At 61.9% G+C, this 21,665-nt stretch overlaps 1 protein-coding gene across 1 annotated transcript in view; it reads right to left on the minus strand.

Annotated features, from left to right (window-relative positions):
• SND1 (staphylococcal nuclease and tudor domain containing 1) overlaps positions 1-21,665 on the minus strand; it is a 146,443-nt gene that overhangs the window by 110,009 nt on the left and 14,769 nt on the right. Inside the window, exons 8-10 of the mRNA XM_075081764.1 lie at positions 21,258-21,364; positions 20,884-20,974; positions 14,884-14,997 (exon numbers count right to left, since the gene is read on the minus strand). Coding sequence (XP_074937865.1) covers positions 14,884-14,997; positions 20,884-20,974; positions 21,258-21,364 — 312 coding nt within the window. The remainder of the gene's footprint in view (positions 1-14,883; positions 14,998-20,883; positions 20,975-21,257; positions 21,365-21,665) is intronic.

Below are 21,665 nucleotides of genomic sequence, written 5' to 3' on the forward strand. Positions count from 1 at the left end.
GACCACTAGGAAAGCTGATCTAGCCCATTACCGGCTGCACTGTTACGTGCTGGAGACGCACCAGCGGCATCAGCGGCCCTCGGGGAGCCGACAGCCCCGAGCACGGTCAAGAGCAGCCAGGAGCATCCCTCCCAACGCACGCTGGACCAGCCCGGGTTTTCCCTGAAAGGGACAGTGAAACAGGAGACAAGGCGTTGGGTTTCAAAGCGTTCTTCCTTCCAACACCAGATTTAGTCCACCCACAGCTCGTGTGTCTTCCCCAGGTGTGCTTTTGTCCGAAAAAATGGAGAACTTACGCTCCCTGAGGGGACAGAAACCGCGCTCTGCCCAGCTGCCGCTCCAGGGACCGTGCGCCTCATCCGAGGCAGGGCAAATCCCGCACATGCCCCAAGCCATCCCCTCCTGCGGCATGGGGGGATCGATCCGTCCCCGGGTCCCTGGCCTGCTCAGCTCCCACGGCGGGATGTGGCAGCGGAGACCCCAGCACGCCCCACGCAGGATGGCAGCAGGGAACGGGGCTGGTCCGAGCATCGCCCCGCGCATCCCCGGGGGCTCCGCCATGCCAGCCAAGGACCAGCCCCCCCGCCCAGCAGCATGCCCACACCATCCTGGGGGGCCATCGGGGCTGCTCCCCATCCGGGGAGCCCCCAGGAGACAGACCCCCGGGAACAGACCCTGGGGGGGGGGGTCCCCACCCTCAGCAATGCCAAAGTCAAGCCCTGCCATGACCCAGCCCCAAGCAGAGGGTGATGCTCGGAGCACGGGGCTGCAGGAGGGACCCGACACGGGAGGAGACAAAATCACGGCACGGCATGGCTCCTGCCCCAAAGGGGGCCAGCCCTGCCCCTGCCTGCCCACAAACTGTCAGCAAGGCTCGGCCAGGGCAGACGAGGCAACGTCCCCGTCCCCGCTGCCTGCTGGAGGAGGGCTCTGGGATAGCGCGCCCTGCCAGACCACGCTGACTCCAGTGCTTCCCACACTGCTCTCCAAGCCAGAGGGAAACGAAGGAAGGGAGCTTGCGGTGCTGGAGGAGGATTCTCGCCAGCCTGACTCACGTCAGCCATCCCTGGGGATTTGCAAGGGAGGACGGCGGCAGCAGCACCCTGCGCCGCATTGCCGGCCCTGGCAGCGGGGTCCCGAGCCAGCCGCGGGGTCCCCTCCGCAGGACAGAGCACGCGAGAACACCTGCTGCAAAAATCACCCAAACACAGCACTTTTCCAGAAAGAGACCCACGCCTTGGTGCGCGGTAGAGCACCCCACTAACCCTGGGCACCCCCCGACACCATGCCGGGCACCAGAGCCCAGAGCAGCCTCGTGCAAAGCTGCCCCTCACCGGTGGGCTCTGCGAGACCAAGCCGGCTCCCTCCTCGCTGCAGCACCCATCCCTGCCACGAGTCACAGTGGGGGACCCTGGGGGTCCCTTCTGTCACCCCTCTGTCCCCAAAGCACTGACGGGAGGTGGCTGGCACAGGCACAGACCCCCAGCACCCATCCCACCCAGCCGCTCCCAAATGCATTAAGCCACCCAGAACCCCGGCAGAGCAGCAGCCCCAGCTCCACAAACCTCTCCATCCACGTGTAATGGGACTTATTATTTTTGACCAAAAAGTAATTAATCTTCTAAAATCTCAGAGGAAAGTGATTCAATGTGCTAACTGTCCCAACCAGTACAAGCGCCGGCAGCTGGCACAGCTAACTCTGCCGGAGGAGGGATTATTCCCTGCAGCCCTCGTGGGAAGGGGAGGGAGAGTGAAGGACGGACACCCCCAGCCTGGAAAACGCTCGCACCCCCCGACCGCTGATGCTGCAGACCCCACGTGGGGACGTCCCCACGCTGCATTTCCCCCGATGCCCCAGCCAAAGCCTGGGGCTACCGCGGAGCATCGAGCTTATTGCAGGCAGGGCTGAGGACTGAGCAGAGTTTGACAGATAACGGGCAAAACCCACGTCGGTTAAGAGATGGTGGTTTTGGGCTACCCCTGACTGAAGCCGGGCAGCCCTGCGGGGTCCCCGGTGCTGCCCATGTGTCCCCAAGCTCCCCGGAGCTCCCAGCCAAACCCGCCTCTCCTCCAGCTCCGCTGTCATGGCAGCTCCCCAAGGCTCAGCGCTGGCATTTCACACCTTCCCCGGCATTTTGGGTGCAGCGGGTGTGATGCCGCACCAGCAGCCGGGGACAGAACAGCCGGCAGTGGGTATGGGAGGCTCAGCAGCTTGAAATCCAGCCGCACAGGCGTTGGGATGGGGCACCACTGCGGGCACCCACACCGTGGGGCATCAAGCAAGGGGTCATGCGGCTTTTAGGTCTTGAGCAGCATTTTGGCTGATCTGCTCACAAGGAGAGTGAAAACAGGGTCACTGGTCTCAGAATGGGGCTGATTCAGACCCAAAGCGTGACCACGGGACTCTGCAAAGCCAGGAGATGCTTCTGCCTCCTTTCAGCACAGCCCTAAAACCGTCCCTGAGGGAACGGGGATGGGCTCTGCTCAGAGGGAAAGAGCCAGCAGCTGCTGGCAGGCTCCCTGTCTCGGGCGGTGGCAGCCATTTCAGGACTTAAGGAAAAACCTCCGCCCTTTCGACACCGTTAACCCAAATTTCAGATGATAACTGCAAGCCACAAGGGATGGGTCCTGGGGCTCTCACTTGATGGACCTCACTGCCCTGGCTTCAGGGTCGCAGCCCCTTTCGGAGCATGGGAGGGGACACGCACGTATCCCCTTTTGACAGCATCCCTGGTCCTGGGGGATTTAATTTCTGCTGATCCTCCAGCCTGTGAAGCACAGCCCCACGATGCACCGGCAGCCCCGGGTGCCAGGCTGAGGGGTGTTTTAAGTCGTGGGAGCAGCTCAGAGCCCAGCTCAGAGCCACCCGCAGAAGCCAGCAGAAGATGAAGCTGTATTCGAGCGCACCGTGCCGAACCCGCACGTGACGGAGGGGAAGAATAGCAGCCAGCGAAAACTAGGACAGGGGAGGGAGGCAAAAAGCTTTTAAGGATGGAGCTGCCATCCCCTCCGCGGGGCCCAGGAGAGGGGACGTCTTGAGCTGTCACTGTCCCCAGCACCACCGCCACCCTGTCCTGCTCGCAGGCCATCCTGCGACCCCCTCGCCAGCCCCGGCGAAGCCGCCTGCTGCCTTAAGGGTCCGTGGTGCTGGCAGGGTCTGTCCTCAGACCCTACAGCAGAGGGTCGGGGTAGGAAAATGCCAGAGGGGGTTGTCCTGCACCATCCCTCATCCTCGCTCGCTGTCCCGCGCCCAGGACCTTTAGCAGTGGGGGGAGGCTGCGAAGCCGAGGCACCGGGGCTGGTGCGGGCAGAGATGTCCGTCCAGCCTGGCTGCTGCCCTTCACCCGGCACACTGAGCGCGGCCCCGGCAGCCCCCGGCCCGGCAGACAGAGCCTCCATAAAATTTAGCAGGTTTATCCTTCCGTGGAGCCCGAGAGGCAGCAAATCGCGTGTGGTCCACGTCGCGTGTCCCCGCCAGCGTGCCCATGGGTGACACCCGGGATATGCCGTGCCAAGGCAGCCCTGCACCCAGAGGGGACGAGCCCTTCGCCGGCACCTGCGGATCCAGGGCAGCTCCTCCACGGGAAGCTTGTTTCCAAAGGGCTTTGCCCTTTGCACCGGGGATTTCAGGAGGCGCCAAGGCAGGAGCTGCTCACGTACGACGTGGCGGGGTGGTGACAACTACCCGAGCGCTCGTGCTGCAGCCGGGCGCCAGCAAAGCCTGCCCACACGGCAGTGTCCGGAGGCGAGAGCCAGCCTGGGGCTGCACCAAAAGGAGCTCGGTGCAGGGGCAAAGCTTCGTCCCCTCTGCTCTGTGGCGTGGGACCAGGAGTCTCCGTGGATGACCAGTGCCAGCAAGGGTCCACGAACATGCGCAGGAGCATCCCCTCCCTGCAGCCCACCTGCAGGCAACAGAGCTGGGTGGGCTGCAGGTGCCAGTGAGGGACATGCACCATCCCTTGCGGCACATCTTCAAATGTCTAGCGGCTAAATAGAGATCTCCAGCAGCCGGTGCTAATGGTAGGGGGAATATTCATGATTACTCTGAGCCAGGAGAGCGTCGCGCAGCGCTGGGAGAGGTGCGTGGAGGGAGGTGTTAACACAGCTGAAATGCTCAAGTGATGCAAGGGGGGCTGGGGGAGGCACCGAGCTCCCCGCTCCAGCAAACCCCCTCCTCTGCAGAGAGGGATGCCTTTGTCATGCTCCCGGCTGGAGGTATAAAAGCCGAGCCCTGACCCGCAGGCAGCAGCGCGCTTTGCAGTAACCAGCTCTAAAGCAAGCTGAGTGCAGGAGGAGGAGCGAGGCGGTGGGACGAGGACATGAGCCTGGGTCGGCTCTCGGCAGGGGAGGTTCCCCCTCCTGCCTCCAGCCCAACGCCGCAGCGGGTCCATGCGGTGACGGAGCTCCCGGTACCCCTCACCGCCCCAGGGAGCTGGGGTGGGGGTACCCCATCAGCCGGCCGGAGCAAGCCAGCAAAGGCAATGCCAGCTCCGTGGCAGTGCCCTTGAGCCAATGTGTGCCCCAGCCGAGCCCTCCAGCATCCCCTCGGTCACCCTGACGGACCCAAGGGGCGATCCCACTGGTCACAGGCCAGGATCCGGGGTGATGCCGGGTGCGGAGGCAGAGCCTCGCTGCAGCCGTGCCAAGCACCAAACTCACCCTCCGTGCAGGATGCGGCAGCACGGCAGGGGTGGCTTTGGCTGCCCCCAGATGGAGCAGACAGGCTCCTAAAGCCATACGCTGCTGGGAAAAAAAAAAATCAAGCCTGTGCCGAGGCAGGTTCATCACATACCTAAAATCACGGGCTTAAGTTTCCCGAGACACAAGGGTGCTGTTGCTAGGCAGGACGTTAATTGCACAGTTCAGCAATGTGGCAGAATTGCACAGCTCCTCTCTAATTTAGTGCAATTTAACCGTCAATAGAGGATTCGCAGTAGCTTCCTGATGAGATCAAAAGGTCAAAGCTTCATTCTCCCATCACTGTTTTCACCCTCGCCCAGCAGACAAAGAAGCATTTGCCACAGCCTTCGCACGGCGTCAGACCCAGCCATCCCTAGAAGCCGGGCGGCCGCGCGCAGAGGACACCAGGTCAGCCCGTTTCTGCTTTAACGCTTCTGGACTGCAGGCGCTGGAGATGATTAAGCCTCTTCTGAGCAGAGCAGCTCCCAGAGAGAACGATGCAAAGCCCGGCTGGAGTGTCGTCCTCCTAAATGCGAGCTGGCAGGTGCCTGGATCCTCCTCAAAGCATCAGTGTCAAAACACCAGGCACTTCTGCTGGGTCAGAAGAATTACAACACTTAAATGTAAGTTGTTTGGGAAGTATTTTAGCACAGCCGAATCTTTGGGGCTTATTACTTACACGGCATCAGTAAGACCAAGCACTTCAGTGCCGCTGAGATTCACAGAGCATATGGTCTGGAGCTGCATCTTCCTCCCGGTGACATGGGCCCTGGAGCCACGCAGCGCGAGTTAGCTATTGCCTGCGGTCACGGAGCCACTGCCTCGTAGAGAGGCTGCTCCGTAACTGCCTGCGAGCTCCTGCCCATCTCCCCAAACCAGCATCAGCCACGGCTCCAGGGCTGGCCGGCTGCCCGCAGCCCGCCACCGGCCCGGCCTCTGCTCCTCCACGCTGCTGCTTTACTGCTTGGGGTTTTTTTTCTTTTCTTTTCGCTGTTAAGCTTTTCCTGTCTAAGCCATGAGCAATTTCCTGGGATGCGAGAAGCTGTAATCCATGCAGGAACCCAGCTGTGCAGGCTCACAAAGTAATCCAACCTGGATCAGGCCTCGTACCTGGCCCCGACAGATCCCCCGGGAGCCAGGCTCCGGCTCTGCCGTCGCGTATTTGCACGTTTGCTTTCAGCCGGGGCAGGAAAACCCTCCTGCGATAAAGCAGCGGTATTTTACCAGGAGTCTGGATCAGCCCAAAGCCTCCCAAAAGCCCTGAGCCCAGAATTTAGCACCCTGCGCTGCTGGGAGCTGTATCTCAGCAATCTGGAGTCCCGGATCAAATGCCAAACAATTGCTTTCCCACTGTGGAAAGACTTAGGGAGAAAGGAGAGAGGAACAGTGGGGAGAGATGCAAGATAATCATTTTTACACTAGAAAAAACACACTACCCAGAGGGCAGAAAACAGGTTGCAAGAACATGCTGACTTCATATGTCTTCTCCCTGGAAGCTATTGCAGCCCCTATTAAATATTGATCAGGGAACTCCAGTGCCCCCACTTTGTGCTCCTGCCTCTCCTCAGATGCACCTCTCCTCTGCCAATATTTAGAATGCATTAAGGCCATATGCCCGAGCACTTAGCGTTTTACGCCGCGCTGCTCCGCCGGCGCGGCAGGGCTCGCCGCGTGCCCCATCCACGCCGGCAATCAGTTCTGTTACACAATACATGGATGAGCTACGATGATCCTTGTAACTGTAATTTAGCGGAGATGAGACACTGATGGGTTCATGGGTTTGTTCCTCATTAATCTTTTATGCTTGTTGAGTGCGGCGCGCTTTTTGTAGTACAAACCCTGCTCAACAAATAGGGAAACAAGATCCTCCCTCCACGCGGACCCCGCTGCCCTCTCAGGCGATCTGTCTGCTGCCACGGGGCTGTACGGCATCCCTCACCAGGCAGGGCTCATCTCGGCTGTGGCAGCCTTGAATTCAACTCTGGCGCAGAGATCCTGGCCAGCCGGGCACGCCCTGCAGGCTCTGAGCTGCTGCGGACAGGGACCATCCTCATGGTGACAAGCTGGATGTCCTGGGGGAGCTTGGCTGAGCTGAGGGACCCCCAGGTTCCTCCAAGGCTGGTTGCCTTGAGCCCCCATTACTAGAAGGGTGAAGGTGCCAAGAACAGCCCAAAGCAACGGGAGACGCCAGCAGATGGGCGACAAGCCAAGGGAACGAGGGATCCTCCTGGGGAAGGGATGGAAACCCCTGCCGAGTTTGGGAGCAGCCTGAATGCCTCCCTGGGATGGACAACAGGAGGTGAGTTTGGTACCAGAGACTTTAAAAACAACAGAGAGCGGACGTCCGATAGCATCAGCCCGGACACATCGCGGCTGCCCTAAAATCGCCCAGAAGGGAAAGTCGAGGGCGCACGTCCCGTGTCATCAGTGCCTCGGGGAGTCCCAGCACAGCTCCCCTTCCCCACGCTCCCATCTCAGCCCTCAGCTCTGGCTACCAGGGGGATTTCCAGGGAGCCCACCAACAAGCCTCCCGCCAGGCTGGCAGATCCAGGCGCTCCTCTTTCCTTCCCAGCCACCGAAACGCCTTCAGAGACCACGCTGACAGCCTGGGCAGGCTGCGGCAATGGACGCATCGCTGCACCGGGGACACCAGTGTGAGCTGCCACCGCCGCGCCCAGGGGCTCACAGGCAAGGGGGGGAAGGAGGGAGGCACGAAATAACCTGCAGAAAGCTACTGGAGAAGCCCAGGGGGACCCCAAGCTGTGTCCAAGGGTTTTGGCAGCGATGGGGAGCCCCCGAGCAGGCAGAGCAGGGCAGGAGGAGATGGCCCTGCCGGCACAGCCCAGCTCCCAGGAGCTGCCTGCGAGGGGTGCGCGTTGGCAGGCATGTGGGAGCCGCAGAGGAAAAGCACCCCTGCACCCCAGCTCCGGTGCTGCCCCAGGAAAGCCGGAGCTTGGTGGGAGAGCTGCTACCAGGACCGAACCGGAGAGGGGCCGGAGGCGACAAGCCGGGGTAGCGAGCGGCTCCCCCGTTTTCGGCACTGAACAAGCCTGGGCTGCCGTGCCATCGGCATCATAACCACCGTTATTTGGGCCGTCACCCAAACAGCTCCGGAGGAGCTTTGGAAAGCAAACCGAGCGCTTTGCTCGCCGGCCAACGTGCCACTTCCAAGCAGCCTCTGCCGAACTCCCAACCGCCCCGGCAGCGCGGCGCGGGTGCAGGCAGCCGCGCCGTGCCGCAACGCCGCCTCTCCTGGCAGGGGCCACGGTCCCCAGCCCGCGCTCCCCAGAGCCTGCCGAGCCGAGGATGCCAGAAGAGCCTCTGCAGGGACAGGAGGAACCGATCCGCATTCACAGCTAACGTTCAAACTTCTGCCAAGCCGAGCGCAGCCGCCCTCTCTCCAAAATCCGGCTTGATGCAGAAAAGCACCAGGCAGACACCTGCAAACCATCTGTCGAGCAGCCCTCGCCTCGCTGAGCGCGGCACCGACCGCGGGCGGCTCCTGCCGAGAGGGGCCGAGCGGGACACGGCGCCCACAGGCGCCCGAGGCTCTGCCAGCGAGACCCGCACGCCATCAGGTACCCCGAAGTGTCACAACATTGGAAGAAAAAGCTCATTTCCAGGGATAAAGCAGCTGCGATTGCTAAAAACAGGTGTGGCGGGATCCCTCCTGAACAGCTCGTTCCCCAGATCTCAAACAGGGTTTTAAATCCATCTCAAACAGCAAAAACCAGCAGCTTGTGGGGGGGGGGGGGGGGGCGGACTGCCCTTGACCCTGAGGTCCATCCCCTGCCCCTTCCCAAGCCGCGCAGCCCCTGGCAGCTCCGGTGGCGCCGGCCAGGGCTGGGTGCAAGCTGGGCAAGTCATTCTTACAACAGGCTTCCATTTTCGCGTAAATATCCCCGCAATCAGCGAGTATCAGAGAAAGGAGCAGAGAGAAAGTACTGCGCTTTGATGGGGTTTGGGTAAAATATGGCTCTTTCTAAAGTCTGCTTGGAGCGTGGCAGAGCGTCTGCGGGGCAGAATGATGAGGAGCGGGAGCAGCGGTGCTGCCGGGGGCCACCGTCCATCACCCCCTCTCAAGCCACACGGCCGATGCTCTGCCTTCATCCAGGCACTCCTCCTCACTGCCGGCGGCGAGGCGGTGACAAAGGTCACCGGGGCACGCCGCTGGAAGACAGATCGGACGTGAGATTCAAGGCAGAGAAAAATCCTTGTCGGGACTTAAATATCGGCACCCCTGGGAGCCGGCGGTTTGCAGTCAAACACCACGTGAGGAGCCGAAGCCCCGCAGAGCCACCCGGCTGTCCCGGCACCAACCTTCCGGCATCATCGCTCTCTGCGGCAGGACACGTCATGCCCGGCTGGACGGACAGAGGGACAGGGCCGCGTGCGTTTTGCCCAGCATCTCCACGAGACCAGACGGGAAGCGGGACCCTGCATCCCAGCTGAGCAGAGATGCTGAGACTGCCCGGTGGGTCAAGCCGGGGGCCGCGGGCTCATCCTCCCTGCAGGGCTGATCCCTGGCTGCGAGGGTCGCCACCAGCCAGGAACACGGACCCCTCGCAGGTGCCAGCTCCCGCTCTCTGGAGGCTGGTGGGCGAGGGGGCTGGCTAATCCCTCATCTGCTTTTGGAAACACATCAGAAAGCCAAGGAACCTGTGCACAAACCCGTTTGAAGAGGGGGGGAAAAAACATCCAAGCCCAAATCCATCTGTTTTTCCTTCTGAAGCCATTTCCAGCTTCCCTGTGTTTCACTGCTTTCTGTTTGCGGCAGCGCCTGCTCCTCTAACTTTGCCCGGTGCGGCAACAGCCTCGACGCTCGTGTCAGCTTCGCAATCAGCTGCCGCCGTGCCAAAGGCACTGCCAGCAGACGCAAGGCTTGCTATCGCTCCAGCAGCACGCTGGCGGCCGGCGAGCCCCGGACACAGCACCGGGGTCCTGCTCCTGCAGAGACCCAGCACCCTGCAACGCTGGCCCGACAGGGCTGGAGGCACCCAAAGGTGCCCAAGAGCACCCAGGACCCCACCGCAGGCACCAGTGCAGGGCGGGCGGACAGGCGTGAGCCAGTGCCCAGGATAAACAAGGAAAACCAGCCAGCCTTGGCTTCGTGTCCTCAGAAAATACGGCTGGAGGGTGCCCCAGGGCCATCCAGACAATCCTTGAAGAAAGGATGTCTTTGACACCGCCAATGTCAGCCTTATCTCTGCTGCACAGGCAGGAGCAGGGACCGTCGAGACCCGGAGCAGCGGCACAGCCAGGAAAGGAGCTGGGACGTCTCTGCTCCCCGATTCCCCTTCCACCTCCTCCCTCTGGCTCCCAGGGCCGAGGAGGGGCCCCAGCGCTGCCAAAACCCCAAGCCCCCCGGCAGCGATCGCATCCCTCCCCACAGCCCCGCTCCAGCCGGGGGAGACACTGCCCCACTTTGAGACTTCAAAAAAACCCAACCCACCACAGCAGGATGGCTTTTTCCCTGTTTTTTTTCTCTTTGAATCAGGGTCCATGTGTTTGACACCCCCACTCCGAGAGTATTACCAATTAAGATATCAATTTAGATAATTGCGGGATCGGAACAGATTTGTACTGCCGTTACATCAACCAGGCAAATACAGCTTGCTAGAGCACAGAACCGCTAACGAGATTCTGTAATTTAGCTGTCCGAGGGAGTGAATTTCTGATCAAAAAAGCAAAGCTGAAACCTCCCGAACGCTGGGAACGGTGGTGACACCGACACCCAGGAAAGCCCCGGCCCCCAACCCAGAGCCACCACTTGCTGCCTGCAGCAGGCAGCGCATGGGGCAGTAGATCCGGCAGGTCAGAGCCCCTCGCAGCCACCGCTCCCCGCCCCCCGGGGGTCTCCTCTTCCTCCCATTCCATGGAAACACACGCCAGCGGTGCTGCCAGACAGGGCTCTGCTCCCACGCTCACCGGTGTGCAGCTGCTCTGCCTCTGGTCGGACCCAACGCACCCGTGACCTGCTCCAGCAGGGCCAGATTCGTCACTGAGACGGACGGAGAACAAACCCCACCACGGGGTACGAGGGGTGCGGGACGCCGGAGCGATGGGCAGCAGCTGCAGTGGTGGGGAAGGGCTTCCCTGTGCCCGGAGACGCCTCGCTCACCCCAAAGGTTGGAGCACCCCACGTTTCAAGCCCCACACGTGGACCACAGTTGTGAAATGAGGTCCTGCTGCAAAACAAGCTTGTGCTTCAAGGCTGGGGTGGGTTAAACACGGCAGAAACCGGGCCTGGCTCCAGCCTGGCCAAGCAAGGACCAGACCATTTCACCGGAGCCGAGCGCAGCACCAGCCGCGGTGAGCATGGTGGTACAGCTCAGCCTCCATCCTGGCGAGCCACAACACCCACGGTGGTGGCAGGACATGGCCTGGGGAAGGACTGCCGGGAACGTTTGGCTTTTGAGGCTCCACAGCTAGAAAGAGCCATGCTGCATCCTGCCCCAGAGATGCTGCCCCCGAACCAAGGGGGTCAGCCTGCCAAGGGGCTCCAGCCGGCCCGGTGAGGGGCTCCGGCCAGCACCAGCACTGCACCTGCAGACCCAGCACCTGGGCAGCGTCAGGAGATGTATCTTCATCTGAATACGCTGTGTTCCTCGACAGAGACAAGCAATAGAGATATTAAATGCTATCAGCTCCTGCTCTCAGGATTCATTTCGCGCTGGGTGATGAAGGCGGGAGATGAAAGGCTGTAGGATTTTATTATGCTGAATTTTCAGTTTGTCATTTCCCATCTACTCGATCAGGTGCCTTGGGACCAATTTGCACTCAGCGGGATGGAGATGGATCTCCCCAGCAGAGCCGCGCTAACTATGTGCTACTTACTACGGTGGGTACACGTCTAGCCCCAACCGCAGGCAGAGCAGCTCGCAGCCGAGGCTGCCGAGCCCCAGCGCTCTGCCGCGGCGCTGCCAGAGCCACACGCAGCACCTCGCGGGTAAAGCCGTCCAGAACAGCCCCAAACGACCCTACATATGTGTATGTGTGTGCGTGTGCGTGTGCGTGTGCGCGTGCGCGTGTGCATACCTCGAGCTCAGACTGCACCTTTGCAAGGGCAGCTACGATCGGGGTCTCCCACACTGAGCCCCCCAGCGCAGAAAGCTCCAGATCGTAGGCACTGGAGCGGGGATTAACAGGGAGCAGCAGCATCCAAGGGTCCCCTGCGGGGCTGGGGGAGCTCGGGGGGCAGAGAGCATCCCCCTGCAAGCAGCAAAGCACCGAGTCAGGGATGGGCGAGAGGGGCACAGAGCTGAGCTAGGTGCCCAGTTTGTCTGGATGGGGCTTTTTTGGTTGGTCGTTGGGGTTTCTTTTTATTTTATTTTTTTTTCAACTAATGATCTGGAATGGGGGGTTAACATTTCATTAATTGCCTTCACAGGTAATTAAGCAAATGCATAAGCAGAGCCGGAGGTGAAAATGCAGAAGGACCTAAAGAAGGATAAAAGCCAAAGAGAAATAAAGGAGGTTTAACTGAGGCATCCACAAGCCAGGGTGGCCGATCTCACTCCCACACGGGGCGAAGGCACCCACAAGCAGCGCTGGGGAGACCACGAAGGGCAGGAGAGCTCACACCGGCGCCGGGGCCCAAAAGCCTCCTGGTTTGGGGATGCCCAAATGGGTTATTATCTAAATCTCATCACTACAGCCGTCACAGCCACACAGGCTCCCCCCTAGCCTGGGGCAGGATGGGCTCTGGCGCACCGGCTGCCCCAGCTCTCGTAGAAGGAAGGAGAGGAGGAAGATGGAAGCAGCTCCTGCTCTGCAGCAGTGCTGCATGGCCCGGCGTCGCGCTGGCCAGGCCACACTCGTGAGGACAGCTAACTTCACATCACCAGAGGGTCTGGCAGCAGGACCTGGCACCTGCAAACCCTGGATGCAACGTAAAGGTGCAGATGTTTCCAAATACCAAGCCCACTCCATAGAGCGAGCTCCCGAAACGAGAAGCCCACCGCGGATTAGTGATGTGGCTGCAATCCTTCGGGGCGCCGGCGCATCTGCAGCGCGCTTGCGAGCGTGCCCCCCGACGCGGTAAACATGCTGAAGTGTGGGGAAACAGGAGGGGAAACACGGCGAGGGGCTGCGGCGAGGCCCCAGACTCAGTGCGGGGAAGAGCCCGCGTTCAGGGCATCCCCCAGCAGCACCGTGCACGGCAGCGAGAAGGCAACCGCCCGCGCGCCGGGGCTGCAGTGCCAAAGCAAGCAAAGGATTTTGCCAGGGGAGCCGGCAGCGCGGCGGGGGGCAGCCGCCTTTCTGCAGTCTCCTTGGAGACTACGACCGCTCGGCAAAGAAACCACGCTCCTCCCGGCAGCGCCGCACAGTGCCAGCGGGGCACGAGGGAGCAGGTCCCCCCCGCCGGCACCGGTGGCCGCTTTGCAGCCACCCCGTGCCCTCCCCGCCGTGCCAGCGTGCCGCTCAGCTCGCGGCAGCTCCCGTCCCCCCAGCGCTGACGCCAGAGAAACAGCGGGAGGAAGAGGCTAATCTGGGAAGTTATTCATAATTCAGTGTGTACAAAACAAGGCAGCATCCTAGGAGGGAGGAATTTCCGAATTACCGTTCCCACAGCAACCCTGGGCTCGGCCCCTGCGCGCACCGACAGCTCGGGGAGTCGTGGCACGCGGTGCTGTCGCCCGCCAGCGCGGCGAGGCCAGGCCAATGCACTCGGTGCATCGGTGCCGTACGGCAAAAAGAAAAAAACCAAAAACTAGCCCTGGAAACGGTGGTTTTTGTGTAATCCTGGGTGAAGGCTGGCTTTCTGGTCCAGGCTGGAAAGCCCTCCTCTCACTCGCAGGCAGGAGCGCTCCTCGCCATCTCGAGAGGCACTGGATGAGGAGGTGGTTTCCGCTAGGAGCAATGTGGGGGCTCGGCGGGTGTCTCAGCAGCTCTCAAGCGGATCAACCATTGTGGGGTGGGAAAAATAAAAGAAAGAAAAGCAGCAAGCAGATAAATCCCTGCCCTAAGGAGCTTTTGGATGGTTTCACATCAGCTGCTGCCAGGTGAAGCCGGGCAGTGCTGGCTCATGTGCCCACACCGCAGGTCACAGCCCTGCCGGCAGGTACCGGCTGCCCCTGCTGCCACCCGCCCCATGCCGAGAGAGGGGCACGGGGATCAAACCGGCGCCCGGCTCCTGGCCCAGCAGAGCCGCTTTGAGCAGAGGTGAAGGGGACTCGGCGTGCGACCTGCAGCCGCGCGGCAGAGCTTATTTTCAGCGCTTTCATGTCATTGCCGAGTGCAGGGCTCAAGGTCCATCACATGCCGGCTTGCAAGACGTTCAAACCAAGCACAGCAGAGACCAAACTGTGCACGAACAATGCGGCACTTTCCGAAGACTTCAGTCCCTGGGATTTCTCCATCAGATCCCGACACTGCAGGTCACCGCGAGCCAGACCCCAGCATCCCTTCAAGCCAGAGAACAGAAGCCCGCTCCTCCAAGAGGCGAGGAGGAAGGAGGGAAGCACTCCCCAACCCTAGACAGCCCCACTGCAGAGGGGAGGGATGCTCAGGGCAGCATGGCCGAGCACCTCGCTGAACAGCACAGCAGGGAGGAAAAGGAAAGCCAAAGGGTTTCACATCGTCTCCAGTGGCCCCGCAGCCTCCTGCTTCTGCCCCCAGCGATGGGCAAACATCGGGCGCAAGGGGAGAGCAGAGCTGCTGCTGCGCCGCGCAAGCAAATGAACAGCCCCTGCCCCCAGCCTGCGGCTGGCAAAGGACCAGAGGACGCCGAGCAGCAGCTCCCCCGCCGCCTGTGTGCCCAGCCAACGAGGGGCACGAGTCCGCAGGGACGGGTCACCCATCCGCCAGCACGTGCCGGAGCAGCATCCCACCGCACACGCTCCACGCCCTGGGAACGGGGCTCTCCCACCTCCCCAGAGCACAGAGCCGCCATGGCACCCGCAATACCGAGGGGGAAACTGAGGCAGGCATCGGTCTCCCTGCAGCCATCAGAGTGCACGCCCAAACCCTCCCCCCAAAGCCTCCTGCAGCCCGCAAGATGGGGCTCCCCCAGGAAGAAAGAGGGGGTACTTGGCCAGAGGAGGCCAGGGCAGGTAGAAGAGGAGCCTCATAAGGAAGGGGCTCCATCCAGGGATGGTTACAGATGCCAGTGATTGCTGCCCGGGCTGCTGGGGAGCACAGCAGAGCACCCTCCCTGTCTCATCCCATGGTCACCTCCCCGCCACACGTCCCCACGGTCACCTGCGTGCTGTCCCCCTCCAGCCGGGGGGGTCGGATGCTGGAGAGGTGAATGGTTTTGTGGTCCCCAGAGTTCAGCTTCACCACGATGGCGTCTGCGTTCAGCACCTGCATCACCTGGGGAGGGAAAGAGGCCGAGATGAACACCATGCCCACCAAGCCCCAGAGCCAGGCACTACCACAACACTGCCCAAGCTCTGGCACACACCCTAACCCACCCCGGCTCCGGCTCCCGGCACAGAGCGAGTGGCTCCAAGCCCATGCCAGGTGCTCAGTGGGGCACTGGAGCAAATGTGGCTTGCTGGCATATCCACGGTCCTGCTCACCAAGCCCAAGGAGCTCAGCGCAGGTCAGAGCCCTCCAGGGTCCCTGGACGGCAATGCCGCCACACACGAGTACATCACCGGTTGCCCGCCGTCCTGCACTAGGGCTCAGCCCCCCGGGTTTCACTCCAGAAACAAAACCAGAGAGGGGTCTGGACCACAGGCATCGATACCAGATGATGGACAAGCACGCATAGAGGAGGGAGCGAGCGAAGCCTGCAGTGGAGCGTCTTCCACCCCACACAGCGTGCCCTCGCTGGTGGCTCTCCACATACCCAGGGAGCAAATTAATTAGAAAAACTGGTGGCAAAGGCAGGCAGGGCTGTGCAGGCAGGCGGAGGACAGCAGGGCTCAGGACACGCTGTTTTAATCTTCTCAGTTTTCATTAGATGCTGCTCTCCAGCCCGGATCGAGCGGCAGAGGCGGGACAAGGCACCCAGGTATTCCCACTGGCAGGGCACAGACCTTCCCCTGCCTGCTCCCAGCACAAAACCAGTCCCCCCAGTCACACCAGGGCAAAAGGTCCCCATTGCTGCTCAACCATGAAGATCCTGGGAAGCACAGCCCTACACATCCCCGCAAGAGCCAAGCCAGAGCTCGGGGAAAGCGGAGGCAGGAGGGCACAGACTTGCTCCCCTTGCAGCACTTTTTGGCCCAGCAAGCACATCAGTCCCTCGAAACGTGCTTAGCCAAAGGGATAACAGGATAATAGGAATTAAAATTAAAGCAGACACCGAGGATTGTCGGGGATCCTCTCGGCACAGCAAACCCCCCCAGGGGACATCCCTACCCACAGACTTGGCCTCTCCCGGGACCCAGATCCTTTGTTTTTCACAGGCAGAACCGAGCCCAAAGCAGTTTGCATGCTAAATGGAGTAATCAAATCTCATGCTTCAGGGCATCCTCACCGCTGGAGGGGTCAGGACGGGACCCCAGCAGCACGGTGGGCATCCATCCCTTCCCTCTCGCAGAAGGCTTCAAAAAAGGCAAGACGCGAAGATAAGATACTGCAGCCAGGGGAGCTGCGGGTCAGACCCGGGGGCGAATCCTGCGCTACATTACGCATCCATCACGCGCACTCCGCGCTTCCATGTTGGAGCTGCAGGAGCTGCGGTCAGATCTCATTTGTTCTCTGGCAGGAGGCAGCAGCAGGGCAGGCTCCTGCCAGCCGGCAGCCACGAGCTCCTGGCACCCCGGCCTCTGGCACAGCCCGGCTTCATGCAGGAGCCGACAACTGGCACCAGGGACTCACCAAGCCCCCCCGGCCCCGAGCATCCCCTTTCCTGGCAGGAATTACCTTGCAGAGCCCTTCGCCAGACTGACCCGCCTGCGATGGGTCTCTGCAGGGCCATGGGATGCTGCAGGACATGGTACCTGGGGCCGGGGCACCCGGGGGGCTGCAAGTCCCAGGCAGGACAGGGCAGGGCGGCAGCAGGAGCCAAGGGTGATTATCGGGTGCCCACCCCTCCTCGGGCACCCACTCCCCTCCTCCAGGCAGGAGCCGCAGCCCCAGCTCGGCAGCATCGCCCCACGCAGGGACGCAGCAGAAGGCGCTTTGCAGCCCCTTCCCCAGGACCCTGCGGGCAGGAGGTGGGCACGGCGACGGAGGGGACAGCGGCAGCAAAACCGGAGACAGCGCAGCCTCAGAGGCTGTGCCATTTTTCTTACTAACAATTTCTCAGCTTGCTGTGGGCAGCTTCCTTTATCCAATATTTATGGTGGCTTCACCTGCCTCAGAAAGGCACTTTGATAAACGGATTGAAAGGATTTTTTTTTTTTAAAATCTCTGCAGCTGCTTCTTGCAGAGCCTGCGTGCTCTGGTGCCGCTTCCCCAAAACCCCTCCAGGGACTCGGCCTTTGCCCCAGGCTCTGCCAGCTGGGGTGAGTGATGGGAGGGCTGCGTGATGCCCCTGCGGGCAGATGGGCTCCAGCAACCCACAGCCAAGCCCCGGCCAGGCTTGCCACCCTCACCCCATCACTGCTCCCCAGGGACAAGAAGGTCAGAGCGGTGCCTTGTCGGTATTTTTCACGCGATAACTTTTTCCCACTGAGGGCGTTGATCCCAACGAGGTTTCCAATTTTCCACCCCAGGGCTTTGCTCGCCCTGCGCGCCTGCCCCCGTCGCCCTTGCGCTCCCTGCCTGGTGGTAACGAGGGCAGCTCGTCAGATCTCCTGGGGGAGGGCTCAGGGACAGGCTGCTGCATGGGGAGCACCCCCGAAGGCAGCGACCTCCTGCACCCCGACCTTGCAAGGCAGGGACAGTGGCGCGCTGGGAGCTGGCGGCCAGCACTGAGAGAGGGGTTGGTGCTGCCCACAAAAGAAAAAATGCTTTTTGAGGGGTTTTGGCAGGGTCTGACACTCAGCTCAGCAGAAGAGCAGCTCCTGGGCTGGTGCTGGCAGATCCCACTGAGATCTGAGATGACTTGGCCATGACAAAGGCTCCGAGCATTTTGCAAAAGGGGAAACAACAAAAAAAAAATAAAAAGACATGGGCACAGCTCATCCACAACCGCCTCCTCCAGCCTGCAAAGCGCTGGAGCCGGTGCATGGCAGCAGGCGACGCACAGCCCAGGCAGCGAGCCGGGATGCACCCTAAGCGAGCTGCTGCTCTCACCCGCTCCCCCCGGCCCCGAGGGGGTTGATCCTGCCCCGCAGCAGGGAGACAGGACGACACAGCCTCGCACAGCCCTTCAAGCCCCACATACAAAGCTGTATTATAAACAGCTTTTGGCAGAGGATAGCTTTCAGCACAATGTATTCAGCTCTAAGCAGCGTTGTCCCAAATTCCTGGGTGCTCTAAGACAAGCTGACATAGGGAATTCAGGAGAAAGCCTCCAGCCTCTTCACATTTTTATTCCACCGCTTTTCTTCTTGCCACTCACAGGCATCAAATCCACAATCGAGGCCAAGCCTTAATTTCTCCCCAAACCAACCCCTCCGCTCAAAGCACCGGCAGCTGACCACGGCAGCAGCGGGATCCAAAATTAGCCGGAGCCGATTTGCTGCGGTTGCTCAACGGTGCAAAGACAGGTTGGGATCTTCCTCCTCCTCCTCCTCCTCCCCCCCTCCCGCCGCCCCCTGGCAGCTCCTACGTCAGCTCTGCCGCTGCAAACGAGCACCTCGGCGTTCTGCCGAGCACGGAGGCGGCTTCAGCGCTGGAGCAATCGCTGCCTGCCTGCTGCCTGCCTGCAGGTGCTCAGACCCCTCTGCAGGGCACTGGGAGGACGGATGGGGGCTCACAGGGCCCCTCGGGGAAGCCGGGCACGTGCCCAGCTCTGAGTTCAGCTCCGGCACTCCAAGGCGTGCGGGCATTTGTCCTGATTTTCCCTGTCACTTACTATTCCTGGCAAGGGAAAAAGACCAAAAATTGACACTGCAAAACCAACAGCGCCCGGGGGGGCTTCGGCTGACAGCTCCCTAAATGCTGATTTGCACGAGCCTGCATAAAAAACAGGTTTTAACTGAAGGCAGAGAAATTCTGCATCTCCTCCCCAGGAAGCAGGACAACACCATAGCGTTCACTGCATTTGGGGGCTCTTACTGCAGAGCCAGGGCAGCCAAACCACGCCGGAGCGGACCCCGACTGCAACAAGCCAGGGTACTGAGCGCTCCCAGTCCTGGGGTGAGCCCAGCAGGGCGAGGGGCTGTGCCCAGATCCAGGGAGCCATCCTGCATGCTCTGCCCCGGAGCCCTAAGTGGGTTGCAGCCTCCACATCGGGGTCCCCTCCGCTCCACGGCACCCGGGTGGATTCCCACCGCTCCCAGGGGGACGGCTGCCCCACGGCAACGCGTGGCACAAGGGCTGGAGACGCCGCTGAGCCCCAAACCCACCACAGACCACCTTTGCTGCCTTGCCGGGGGGTGCTCAGGATGAGAGCCCTGCCTGCCGCAGCTCTCCGCCAGCATCCCAGCCCCGCACACGAGCTATTCAGCAAAATAACGGGCATCTTTGAAATGCCAGGAGCGTCCACCCACCCCCTCCACCAGACCTCCGCAAGCTGCTGAGCAAAGCATGACTAACAGCCCCCGTGCCGGCTCCTGGCGCGGTCTCCGGTGGCAGCCTCTGCCAGCGGCAGGATGGCGCTTCCCAGCACACCAGCTCCTTCGCACGGCCATCCCCGTGCCCGCAGGGGCATTTGCCCAGGTGTTATTTGTCACCGTAACAGCAGCACCTTGGGTAGGGACCGAACATGGCCCTTCTCCCCGGGGATGTGTTCTCACCTCTGGCCTTCTCAGAGACCCTCTGGGCTTGGCATTTGGGCTGTGTTCATAAGCCACTTGACAAGGAAAAGCCCAGCAAACCCTCCACTGCCTGGGGAGTTTTGGGGGACCTCCGCTGCCGCTACTACCAGCCCTATCTGAGCGGACAAACAGTCAGTTGCAGAGAAGGGCATAATCTCAGAGTTAATGCATGAGCCAGCACCTCCCCAGCCTCACCCCACAGGACAGGGGCTGCCACGCAGACCCCGCCGACAGCACCGCGCGGATGAGCTAATGAAGCCGGTTGCACCGCACGGCTGAGACCGGACCGGCTGTAAGAGCTCCCGGCTTTGCTCTGCCCAGCAGCACCAGAGCTCCCCCAGCCAGCGCCTGGGTCAGGCGTGCTCTGCCGCAAGCCCTGCCGCTGCCGCCCTGCTCTACCCCGCAGCCGGCAGTGCTGGGGCAGCCAGGGAAGGAGCAGCCCCCCAGGAGCAGCCGGGCTCGCAGGCAGAGGTGCCCAGGCACAACCCCGGCTTTCTCCGCGGCAGGGATGGAGCAGCTGCAAGGATGCTCCAGGGCAGGACCCAACCCGGGCACAGAGTGAGCACAGGGGTTAAGCTGAATTTCCAAGAAATCCGGCTGCTGCACATTTCCCAGGGTGCCCACCAGAACCAGAGCCCCCGGCTGCCTGCGCCGGGCGAGCCGGCAGCACCATCTAGTGGGCTGCTCCCCCTGAGCCGTGCCCGGACCCCCGAGCCCTGCCGCAGCCCACCACCACGCTCCCGGGCAAGATGCTCCTCCGCAGGGCCATCCGCCACCCAGGGCAACGGCAGCACCAGGTCAGCCCCACTCGCCTTCTCCATCACCTGGGCTCTCCAAACCGCGCCAGGGCAGTGCCAGGCATGGTTTCTGTGCAGCAGGAACGTGGGCACCACTGCCGTGGGGCAGCCCTGGAGCTGCTCTCGCGTGCGTGGGGCTAACGCGGCCCCAGAGCTGGGCCAGAGCTGCAGGGAGGTGCGAGCCGGGGGCTCTGCCCCACAGAGCCCCACGGCTCCACACCAGCAACCCCCGGGATGGGGACAGTGACACCACGCTGGAAACGCAGGCAGGAGAGGGAAAGAGAACTCTGCTGAGCCCAAGGAGCCCTCTGCAGGCAGGAGAGCGGCAGGCAGGGTCAGAGCATCTCTGGACTTGGCCAGCTGGGGGGAAGCTCCAGGGCATCCACCAGCCCTTCCCCACGCACCGTGGGCCCCTCCCCTGCCCTCCGCTTTGTTTCACCTCTTCCCTCCCCAGGCCTGCCCGAGATTCCCAGCGTGTGCCTGGGCGCTCGTGCACTGTGGTCCGTGGTGAGGATGTAGAAGAGGGAAAACCCTCTGGGGTTTTGTCCAAGAGGTGAGCTAAGGGCAGCCAGGCACCCTGCCCTCCACCCCTGCACCCGCAGACCCTGCTAGCCCCTTCCTTTGCTCTGCCAACCACTCACCTTGGCTACGAACTGCTTGTCCTTCTGATCCAGGTTTGCCGTGGGGGCCACGTAGTCCCTCCAGATCCTCAGCTTGCGCTCCTTGGCAAACCTGGCGGGGGGGACACACGGTCAGGCGTGATGCCCAGGCAGGCATCCCCAGCAGGGACGGACGTGCCGTCAATTAAATCATCCAGCAAAACCCCGGCAGAGGCGGCGAGGCTGGCACAGACTCACAAGGAGAGATCGCATCTACGTCCACCCGGGAGGGCACTGGGGGTACCCCACACGTGGATGGGGGGATGGGGCCGGAGTCAGCCCGGGCACCCCATGGCTGCGGCTTGGAGTGTGCCCGCCCCGGCACCCAGCCCTGCGGCTCCCGGCGCCAGACTCACCTTTCGGCCGCACGCAGCTTGTCAGCGCCGCGGGTGTAGACGGCGATGGACCAGTCCACGCAGCGGGCAAAGCCCTCCTTCAGCAAGAGCTCGGTGATGTTCCCGTTCTGCGGAGAAGGGGAGGGAGGCGCGCGCTCAGCTGCGGGGGACGCGGCATCGACACCTACCCCTGCACCCCCGAGAGGAGCTGGCCTCCCCCTGGAGCTCGCTCGCCCTGCTCAGCCCCCGAGATGTCACAGGTCCCAAAAGAGCCCTGCAAGGCCTGGCCACAGCACCCGCTGCCCCCAGGGTTTTCAGGGACGACCCCAGCGATACCCACAGGGCTCTGCTCTCCTCAGATGGACCATGGTCTCCCACAACCACCGGTAAAGAGCCCATGACTCCCAGCTGCACTGAGTCCCCACCGGC

The sequence above is a fragment of the Phalacrocorax aristotelis genome, chromosome 1 (assembly GCF_949628215.1).
Source record: "Phalacrocorax aristotelis chromosome 1, bGulAri2.1, whole genome shotgun sequence".
NCBI classification, from domain to species: domain Eukaryota; kingdom Metazoa; phylum Chordata; class Aves; order Suliformes; family Phalacrocoracidae; genus Phalacrocorax; species Phalacrocorax aristotelis.